The sequence below is a fragment of the Chrysochloris asiatica genome, unplaced genomic scaffold (assembly GCF_000296735.1).
Source record: "Chrysochloris asiatica unplaced genomic scaffold, ChrAsi1.0 scaffold00116, whole genome shotgun sequence".
NCBI classification, from domain to species: domain Eukaryota; kingdom Metazoa; phylum Chordata; class Mammalia; order Afrosoricida; family Chrysochloridae; genus Chrysochloris; species Chrysochloris asiatica.
The window spans coordinates 6,641,786-6,652,538 of record NW_006408634.1 but is presented as its reverse complement, the minus strand read 5'-3'; the positions used below and the strand labels follow the sequence as shown (position 1 = coordinate 6,652,538).

At 54.2% G+C, this 10,753-nt stretch overlaps 1 protein-coding gene across 1 annotated transcript; it reads left to right on the top strand.

Moving 5' to 3' along the window:
• The first annotated feature begins 303 nt into the window (after positions 1-303).
• NTN5 (netrin 5) lies at positions 304-7,187 on the top strand. The gene is made up of 6 exons (XM_006868394.1): positions 304-937; positions 4,821-5,009; positions 5,352-5,501; positions 5,810-5,863; positions 6,077-6,157; positions 6,820-7,187. Exons 1-6 carry the CDS (start codon positions 304-306, stop codon positions 7,185-7,187), a joined length of 1,476 nt encoding a protein of 491 aa, XP_006868456.1.
• The last annotated feature ends 3,566 nt before the right edge of the window (positions 7,188-10,753 follow it).

The window sequence follows — 10,753 nt, the reverse complement described above, 5'->3', positions numbered from 1 at the left end:
GTCTCTTTCTGTGTCTCCATCTGTCCTCCTCTTGAGCCCCCGCCCTCTCCCCAGGGCCCCTGCCCTCTCTACAGAACAGAGAGCTCTGGGGTGTTAAGCTACGGATTAGTTCAGGCAAAATTCTCAATTTTGCTTGCGTTCTTTCCCCTTTGGGTTCTGTAAACAGTAACTCTCCCCAGATGGAACTATTTTCCTCGCTCTGAAGCAGCAGGGAGGGAGCTCAGGCAGGGATGTGGTGGAGTGGGGAGTGGGTCCCCCAGCCCACCACCTCCTCTTCCTTCCAGGTGCTTGTCTCTGCTGACCATGTCTGTGACCTCTGCCCTCTTGCTGCTGCTCCTGAGTCAGGCCACTGCGGATCCTTGCTATGACCCAGGGGGCCGGCCCCGTTTCTGCCTCCCACCTGTCACCCAGCTGGCCACTGTGACAGGCTCCTGTCCCCAGATCTGCACTCTCTCCCCACGGCTGGACCTGGGGCTCCAGGCTTCCTGCAATGGCAGCCGGGCGCTGACCCTGGGTGGCCCCTTCCTCCTGACATCCGTCAGCCTGCGCTTTTGCAGCCCAGGGCCCCCGGCTCTAGTCTTGTCTGTGGCCTGGGCTGAAGGGGGTCCCTGGAGGCCACTGTGGCGCAGATCCCCCTGGCCTGGGGCCTTGGGTGGCCCTGAACGGGTGACCTTCCGTGCTCCCCCAGTACCTAAGGTCAGCGTGGTGGCCAGCCACCTCCTTGTTGAGCTTGGAGGCCGGGCAGGACTGGCCGCAGCCGGTGTGAGAGGTCGCTGCCAGTGCCACGGCCATGCTGCCCGCTGTGCGGCCCGCTCAAGGCCCCCCCGCTGCCGCTGTCGCCACCATACCACGGGCCCTGGGTGCGAGAGCTGCCGTCCATCCCACCGCGACTGGCCTTGGCGGCCTGCAACGCCCCAACACCCCCACCCCTGCCTGCGTGAGTGCTGGCCAGGTCTCCCCTCCTCACCCCCCCTAACTCTCCAGGGGCTGGTTCCCTGGTCCCTTGTCCCCAAGGGTCAGGGTAGTCTCTTCCCTTGGACCTAGCCCTCTCTCCACCTCCTCCCCACAGTCTTCCCCTCTCCTCTTATACACTGCTCCCATCCTTCATTCCTGCCACTGACTAGGCTGACTCACAGACATCCAGCTTCCTATCTGCCCACTGGATACCCAGGCTCTCCCTGGTTGGTGCAAGGGGTGAAACACACCATCCGTTCCTTCAACTACTAACCAAAAACTTGCAGGTTTTAGTCCACCCAGCGGTGGCTTAGAAGAAATGCCTGGCAATCTGCTTCCAAAAATCCAGTCAGTGAAAAACTAATGGAACCTATGGTGTTGCTGTGAGTCGGAGGCAACTCCATGATCACTGGCTTAGCCCTTCCCCCATACTACCTGCTCTGCATCTCCCACACCCTAGTCCAGGGCCCAGCACGCTTCTGCAGTGGGTACAACCACATGGGAAAAGTCTGTCTTAAACATGTGCCAGTTAGGCACTGTCATTAGGCACATTTTACAGATGAGAGGACTGAGGCTACAGCTGGGCAGTCCCTTCTGGAAGGCCATACAGCCAGTCACCAGCACAGGCAGCATAGGAACTCCTGTCAGGCACTATTCATAAGGTGTCCAGAGTGGCGGGCAAGCTACCTGCCTGGGTTCAAATCCCAGCAACTCGACTTACTAGCTGTGTGACCTTAGGGAGATGACTTAATCTCTCTGTGCCTCCATTTCCTCATCTAGAAAGTGGGGCTGGAGTACTGGTGTGGCACTGTAGGATAAGCGCACGACCGCAAGGTGGGTTTGAACCATAAGGTAGGCAGTTCAAACGCACCAGCTGGCTCCTTGGAAATCCTATACTGGGTCACTATGAGTGGAAATGACTTGATGACACTTAGCGACAACACCAACGCAGTGGGGATAAGGAAGCCTGGTGGCACAGTGATTAAGCATTCGGCTACTAACAGATGTGGCCGTCTCATCTCTAGAGCTGGAGCAGTTCTACTGGGTCCTGGAGGGTTGCTATGCGCTGGGATCAACTCCGCAGCAGTTACAGTGGGGACAGCAGCAGCCTTTCCTGTACAGGCTGTGGTGGTGACTAAAAGAGGTGACACAGACCCGCCTCATTTTACGGCACTTCAGCTTACTGTAGCACTGTGCTGTTTACAAACGAAAGGTCTACGGCAGCCCAGCATTCAGCGGGTCTTTGGGCACCACTTTTCCAAGTGTGTGCTGACTCGGGGTTTCTCTGTCCCATTGTGGTCATTCCCATGCACACTTCATCAATGACAGTCTAGTGTCAATATTACCTGTCTGTGCTCTGGGAGACGAAAAAGTGGCTGTGACTGGCTTTATTGCGGTGCTGGTTTGCTGGAGGGAGAGCTTTCTGAGCGTCTCCTAATATTAGTTGGGGTTCTCAGATAAGGGAGCAGAGACAGAGGGGACCTGCTCTAAGTTTCATCACCACCAGGGGGCAGAGCTGGGACTGGGAACCTCTGGGCCAACTGGCTGGCCATATCCCCTGCAGGCCCCCCTCACTCTCTAGACCCCCTTCCCCGTTCAGGGTGCTTCCAGAGCCCCAGCGCCTTCCCCCACCCCATTCCCTCCTGTAGCATCTCCTCAAAGACAGTTGTCAGCTTCTTGGTCCTCCCGCCCCATCCTCAGGCCTTGGTGTGTTACCAGGACGCGGGAGGTCATTCCAAGCATGGACAGAAACACATCCTATTCAAACCCACTACCACTGAGTTGATTGCTACTCATAGAGACTCTCTGTAGGGTTTCTGAGGCCATGATCTATAAGGGAGCAGAAGGCCCAACTTTCTCCCTTGGGGCAGCTGGTGGGTTTGAACTGCTGGCCTTGTGGTTAACAGTCCAGTGCTTAGAAATGGACAAACTGACAAATGAGAAGACACAGACACAGACAGTCCCTTGGCTCCCTTCTCCATCTGCTCTTTCCTCAGATGGCATATTGAGGGTCAGCTTACAGGCTTCCCCTTCTCCGAAGCTGCCCACCCTGTCCTCATCCACATCCCACCACCATCCCCCACCCCTGTTGGGCCTTCACCCTCCCTGCCCCTCCCCTGGCTTCTATCTGCCTCACCTCAGACTGGACAACCTATCCCTTGATCCATCCCCATCCCCATCAGCCAGGTCTGTCCACACCGCAGAGAGGGAGCAGGAACTCACGTGCTTTGGGGATGAGGCGGGGTGCATTCTGGGCCTGGACAGGGCCTGGAAGTCCGAAAGGTCATCTGAAGTCCAACCTGGGTAAGAGCCCGGCAAGAGGTGAGAGAGAAGGGTCTGGGCTTCGGCCTTCACGGGGGTGGGTCACAGGGGCTGTGAAGAGACTGCCCTTGGGTCAGATGGGCCACTGGTCCATTCAACTTGAATAGTGCTGCCTTTTCTTCTGCCTCCCAAAATACCACGTGGCCAGGGCCACCAGATTCCCTGCTGGGCAGGAGTGTGCCAGGTGGCCCTGTCCCAGACACACACCTGTCTCATCTCCCTACCACCCTACAGCTCCTCTGGACTCAGGGACCTGCCAGCCTAGCCTTCTCACACACACACCTCACTGCTCCATCCAGCCCCTTCAGACTCACAGTGACCCTGGATAGGATTTCTGAGGCTGTAAATCTATGTGGGAGCATACAGCTTCATCTTTCTCCTGAAGAAAGGCTGCTGGGTTTGAACTGCTGATCTTGTGGTTAGCAGCTCAGTGCTTAAACCACAGTGTCAACTATCCCTTAAGCTCAGGAGGAGTCCTTTCCAAGGAGGGGTCAGTGAACTGCCTGCGTCAGCATCTCATTCTGGGAAGCTGCGCACACCCCTTACCCTTCCAGCAGCCAGGCCCTGGGATCTGGACTTTAAAAACACATTGCCCAGCAATTCAGAGCAGTAGGAAGGCTTGGGAACCTTACGAAAACCCAGGAGTACGCACCAGAAAAATGTATATGCTGAAGGATTCTGGAAGCTGTGTGAGGAGCTTCAGAGCATGTCTGCTAAAACCACAGACTCTGAAATCAGAGGGCCTGGGTTCAAACCCTGCCTCCACCCATCCGCAGCTGTGCTAACCTCAGCTCTCTGTGCCTCGGTTGTTCCCCCATCTGTCAAATGGGAACAAGGAGAACACCAATCTCCCAGGGCTGTGTGAGGTGACTGGGGTAAGCAGTGTGCACCAGCGGCTGGCCTATGGGAATGTGAAGGGGGCAGCCTTGCACTGTGCTTTAGATAGATTTGATCTCATCTGATCACTGTGAAAGGAGGCCTGGTGGCACCATGGGTTAAACATTAGGCTGTTAGGCAAGGTCAATGGTTCAAATCCACCAGCTACTGCATGGTAGGAGAAACATGAGGCTGTCTGCTTCTGTGAAGACTCACAGCCTCAGAAACTCTACAGCGCATGTCTACTCTGCCATAGGGCCGATGTGAGTGGAATCGACTCGCTGGTAGTGGCTTTTTGGTTAATCCTAATGAAGTAGACACTGCTGATGGTCTTTTTCAGAACAAGGAAGTCACCAACCCAAGAAACACAGGCGGAGACGCAGACCTAGGGGTCTGACTCCACAGACGACGGCCTGGACCCTTGTTCCCCAGCCAGGCCCAGTTTCACAGAGAAGTTTAGAAGGCCCATGAGGCCCCAGGAGCATACCCCGATCTAGTGCAGTGCGCCCATTTTAAAGCTGAGAATGAAGAGGTCTGGCCCCAGGTGTATCTAGTCACCCCAGTCAGTCCCTTTCACTTCCTGCCTGCACTCCATTTCCTTTCCTGGGTGGGGGAGGATTGGGGGACAGGGCACCAGCCTCACATGCCCCTGCCTCTCTTGCTCCTAGCCTGCTCCTGCCACCAGCACGCCCGCCGCTGCCGCTTCAACGCCGAGCTCTTCAGGCTGTCGGGTGGCCGGAGTGGTGGTGTCTGTGAGCGGTGCCGCCACCACACAGCCGGGCGGCACTGCCATTACTGCCAGCCGGGGTTCTGGAGGGACCCCAGCCAGCCTATCACCAGCCGCAAAGCCTGCCAGGGTCAGTGTGGCCTGGGACTCCCAGGTCTGAGGGAGGAGGGCTGAGGACCTGGATTCCCGGGTCTGAGGGAGGAGGGCTGCGGGGTATGGACTCCTGGGTCTGAGGGAGGAGGGCTGGGGGGTATGGACTCCTGGGTCTGAGGGAGGAGGGCTGCAGACTTGGATTCCCGCGTCTAAGGGAGAAGGGCTAGGGGCCTGGACCCCTGGGTCTGAGGGAGGAGGGCTGGAGACCTGGATTCCCAGGTCTGAGGGAGAAGGGCTAGGGGCCTGGGCCCGAGTCTGAGGTTGGCAGGAAGCCTCTGGATGTACACCCCCCACAGCCCCAGCTCCTCTCCTCGCACAGCCTGCCAGTGCCACCCTATTGGGACGACAGGTGGTGTCTGCAACCAGACCAGCGGGCAGTGCTCCTGCAAGCTGGGGGTCACAGGCCGCAGGTGCAACCGTTGCAGCCCCGGCTACCAGCAGAGCCGTTCCCCGAGGATGCCCTGCCAGCGTGAGTCCTAAGGGGCAGGGCCCCAGGGCCTGAAGGAGATGGGAGGAAACCCCCTCCAGGGGGAAGAAGAGTGGGATTCCAGACTCTGCTTTAGGAGGGTGGGATAAGATGGGGTGCAGAGTCCTGGGTCTGAGAGAAGAGGGGCTGGGGACTGGGGCTCAAGCTCCTGGGGGAGGCAGACAAAGGGGGCTCATACTCTTGGGTCTTAAAGGAACAGACACTGTGAAGAGTCTGGGTGCCCGGATTCCTCAGGGGCTCAGGTGTTAACTAAGGGTATGTTAAAATGCTCCTTGGTCACATATACACAGGAATCCCAGAGGCGACCACCACTCTCGCCACAACCCCTGGTGCCTACAGCTCTGGTAAGACAGTGGGGTGCTGTTCCCGGGCAGCAAGAAGGGTGGGGGGGGCAGGCCAGCTGGGCCCCCAGGGAGGCCTACTGAGTCCTGGTCCCCAAGCTTTGGGTCCCCAGCTTTCTTCTTCAAAGTTAAATATAGGAATGCAGGAATGGGTAGGGGTAGTGTGTTATGGTCCAGGCCTCAGGAGCCCACTGCAGACAACCTGACCCTCCCCAGACCCTCAGTGTCAAAACTACTGCAACGTTTCGGACACCAGGGTACACATGAGCCTTGGGAGATACTGCCAGCAAGACTACGGTGAGTGCTGGGAGAGACCAGCTGGGGAAGAGCTTCTGTGGAAGACTGTCTTCAGGCCACACACCACTTCCACTGCCTCATCTTAAATGGGAAGGGAGACTGGATCTGGAAGGGCCTTTCAGATCTAGGGTCTGCTGGGACAAATGGGGGCAGGGATAGGGTGGGGAGGGGGTGTTGATTACCTTCACTCATGTTCTTGGATGTGCACAGGAAACTTTGGTGGTCTTCTTTAGCCTGTGAGGGAGGTGGACGACCCCGGGGATGGAAGAAGCGAGAACAGTTGAGCTGGTTGAATGGACCGGCCCTTATTTACCCTGCCCTGCCCTGCCAATCTCGGAGACCTGAGCCCCTCATGCTGGGATCCTGGTTCTCTGAGCCTCAGCCCCAACCACACAGACTCAATCCATAGTTCCCTGACCCCTCAGTCTACTCCTATCCCACCGGATCAGAGACCCTGAGGACTCTGACCTCAGGTAACTCAGCTCCATTAGCCACCCAAGAGGTCGCTTCAGCCTACAAATCCCAGGAGACAAGCCTCTTTTAGCCAGACTACTCAACAGGCCCCGCCCCCAGCCTGGCACCGTCAAAGGCTTTAGGTCCCGCCCCCTGAGAGGTTCCCGGAAGTTCCAGGACGTGGTCTTAACACCTCCACCACCCCACAGTTCTCCACGTGCAAGTGCTGGCGATCGAGGTAGCAGGCCCCGCGTGGTGGCGGCTGGCAGTGCGTGTCCTGGCCGTGTTCAAGCAGCGGAAGCGGCCGGTGCCCCGCGGTGGCCAGGACGCCTGGGTGCCCCATGCTGATCTGGCCTGCGGCTGCCTGCGCCTACAACCTGGCACCGACTTCCTGCTGCTGGGCAGCGCGGCCGGTGGCCCCGACCCTGAGCGCCTCGTCCTTGACCGCCATGGTCTGGCGCTGCCCTGGAGGCCTCGCTGGGCTCGGCCGCTGAGGAGGTTGCAGCAGGAAGAGCGTGCCGGAGGTTGCCGGGACCCACCGCTTCCGACCGCTGGCGGCCACAGGCCTGAGCAGTAGAGCCCGGGCTTAGGCGCCCTTAAACATGAAGGAGCAAATTTGGAGCAACCTTGAGCGACGTCCTCTACCTCAATGGCGCCGTCCTTCAGAGGGCGACCGAGACGCATGCGGAGCCCCTGACGTCACTCCGCATGCGTCTGCACCACTCAGTCATGAGGCCCGGTTAAGAAAAGGCGGCAAAAAGCAAGCAGAACTGTGGTCTCCTCAGCCCCACGTTTGACCTATGATTCATAGGTACAATAAAGTCCCAAATCTGGTGGAACTTCGTCTTCAGCCTCGTGATAGAGTCTGAGGGTGGGGGGCAAAGGACAGGTATTGAAAAAATGTGGGAAGTTTAAGGAAGGCTACCATGCTCTGACAAAATGGCCAATCCATAGAATACGTTGGCATGACGTCACTGGGTGCTAGTCAGACTTATATTGGCTGACAATTGGCTTAGAATTAGTGGGCAGAGCATGCTGGGGAAAAGCTGAAACTGGGACAAAGGAAGGGACAACAGTAAAGTTCCAGATTCAGGGCCTTTGGATTTCTGATGGGCCTCACGATGGTATCTGAGATAGGAATAATGTGGCTCTGAAGTGATTATCTGAAGAAGATTCTGATGAGAGTTCAGTTGGTCTTCAATTGATCCCAGATTCATTCCTAGAATAGTCAACTAAGAGCCATAGAGTGGTGTGACGTGGGGATCTCTTTCCACCCAACAACTGAGTACAGGAAGTCCTATGGAATGAAAGGTTGTCATGCCCTACACCTACCGTGAATCCTGACCTCAGCTCCTTGCAGCCACCACCAACAACACAGCAATTCCAAATGTGGATAAACTTTGCAGGACAGTCTCCCTGCAAAGTACTTTCAGGGCATTTCAGAGGAAGGATATGTCTGAAGTTGGAGACCAACATTATTCCTTTCCTGAGATAAAAGTTGATCTATCAGCCAATGGGGTGCCAGGATGGGCTGTGATGTCATAGGATACTTGTTGTTAGGTGCCATCGACATAAGGTTAATACTTTTTGCCAACACCATAATTCAGAGGCATTGGGGGTGGTTGTTATTGTTACAATCAGACCTCAGAGATTGTTGCAGATCGTGCAGACCCGGTCAGGAGTTCGAAGTCCTGTGGGCCCAAGTGTTGCAGACCATACAGGCTGCAGGCTCTGAGGAACAGACTCTAGCCACCTGGCAGACATGGCAAACTGTTTTTCATCTTAGTATCCCGTTATGTTTTTTTTAATTAATTTCATACCTGAGCCCTTTTTATCCACAGATAAATGTAAAAACCTCCTAAAAGCTAAGACTGTAAAATTCCAAACAGGCAAAGTTCTTCCCTCAGAGAATTCATTCAAAGTAAATTGGGTGGCTCCCCGGTGTCTGTTCTAAGAACAAAAGAACTGCCCTGCCTAAAGTGTTTCCAGGTGCAGGCCATTCACCCAGGCGCCTCTTTTCCTGGAGAACCTGGGCTGGGCAGCCGACACAATGGGAATCCTCTCAATCCTCCTTTTTCTCCCCCCATTCGAGGCTAGGTGCTAAAAGGTATGTTAATTAAGCTTGAGAAACCAAGTTGCAGTGGTGAGATTCGAACCTGCGAAGTACGATGTGAAGGTGCCTGAATGTCTGGAGAATTACGTATGTTAGCTGTACCTTGTCTTACTCCCGCCCAGCTTTGTGTATAGTACCTCCCCTAAATAAAACGGAGGCGCAGACTGACCCAGGTGTGCATTACAGCTTGGAGGGCATGCAACACAGTTTGCAGGGCAGTGCGTTGCTGCCTGCAGAGGCCACGATGCCTGTGGTCCAAAGTCTGCCCACCGGTGATGCATCCACTTTGGTTTCGGGGTGTCTCTTTGTCTCTCTTGTTGTGTCTCTGTGTCTCTTTTGCTATCCCTATCGCCACCAGATATCCCCTCCTGGTGAACCAAACACTCATGTGGTGGCAGGTCCCCAGCAGGAGATATTGCTGGTTCTGCTCCAGAATGACTTTAATAAAGTGAATCTCACCATCCAGCAAATCACACGAAAATTGTTTGGGTTCTCAGTGCATAGAAAAGTTATGTTGATCAATCTCCTTGACATTGAGCCCAGAAAAACTAGATGGTGCCACTACCAGCTACTTAGACAGGGATCACATTAGAAGGTCCTGGACAGAGTGGGAGAAAATGTGGAACAAAACTCAGATCATAAAAAGATCAGGCTTACTGGTCAATTAAAGATAGGTGGAATCCCAAGACTATGACCCTTGATCACCTGACACGAACTCACCCCTGTGGCTGAATTTTCAGCCAACCAACAAATAGAGGGGCAACAACACTAGGGAAGTGTGCACACAATAGAAAGGCAAACGATTTGATACCAAAAGGGCAGCATTTGCTTTAGGACAAAATTCAGAAGGATTGGGAAAGAAGTAGGAACACGGAGGAAGAAGGATAAATGATGTTACATGGAGGGGATTGCAATTGTTGAGATGAAATGAAGTGCACGATTTGTTGAATGTACAACTGATGATCTGCTCATAAACCTTCATTCAATTCACAATAAAAAGTTTGTTTTTTAAAAAAAAAATAAAAAATGTTGATACAAGACTGGAATCTATTAAGTGTGTTTAAGTGTGCAATAACATTAGGAAAATGTCTGGAATATTGTGAGAATTACCAAAACATGATATAGAAACATGAAGTGAGCACATGCTTGCTACTGGGGAAACGGTGCCAAATACGCTTGTTCAATGCAAGGTTGTCACAAGCCTTCAATTTGTAAACAGCATAATGTCTGCGAAGCACAATCAAACGTGGCTGTGGCCAGGTCTCTTCCAGGAGAAAAGAACCCAGATGAAGAAAGTTTGCTGGGCTCTCTGAGTAATGGGAATTGAGGAGAGGGAAAAAGAGGTGAGTAGACCCAGGGGAACTGTGGGAACCACTCAGGCCTGTTGAGCTATGGCCCTGCTGCCTCCCACCCAGGGGTCCAGGAGGTAGGAGATAAAAGCACAGGGCAAAGTGAGCCCCATATGTTTCTTATGACCTAAACTTTGTTCCCAGCGCCCGAGACAAATAGGCATGAAATTCACATCTGGGACCCTCCTCCCGCTCTGGGCACTGAGCCCACCCTACACTGAAGGCAGCACCAAAGGAGGCCCCTGTTCACCTCTGGTTCTGATGAATGTCTTCCTGGAGGAGAGGACTCCTGGAATACATTAGCGTTTGAGTATAAATTGATCCAGCAGAGAATGGGAGTCCTAATTCTAGGGGACAGTTCATTTGAAGACCCAGAAGCCAAAGGATGTCGTGTGATAAGAGAAGAGGGATGAAACTGGAGGTTGAGGGTGACCAGGAAATGTGAACTAAGGTGCCTGACCCAAGCCAGGGCATTTTCAAGCACCTCATACGCATTTGAAAACTAGACAATGAAAAAGGAAGACCGAAGATTTCATGCCTTTGAATTATAATATTGGCAAAGAATATTGATATACCATGTACTGCCAGTATGAGGAGCTCTGGTAACGTAGTGGTTATGAATCGGGCTGCGAACCTCAAGGTCAGCAGTTCGAAACTACCAGCTATTTTGCAAGAGAAAGA

Excerpts from the sequence above, each read along its gene's own strand:
- NTN5 (XM_006868394.1), top strand. The coding sequence starts at position 304 with ATGTCTGTGACCTCTGCCCTCTTGCTGCTGCTCCTGAGTCAGGCCACT. Across the intron at positions 5,010-5,351 it reads CAGCCGCAAAGCCTGCCAGG|CCTGCCAGTGCCACCCTATT; the intron begins GTCAGTGTGGCC and ends CTCCTCGCACAG. Across the intron at positions 6,158-6,819 it reads ATACTGCCAGCAAGACTACG|TTCTCCACGTGCAAGTGCTG; the intron begins GTGAGTGCTGGG and ends ACCACCCCACAG.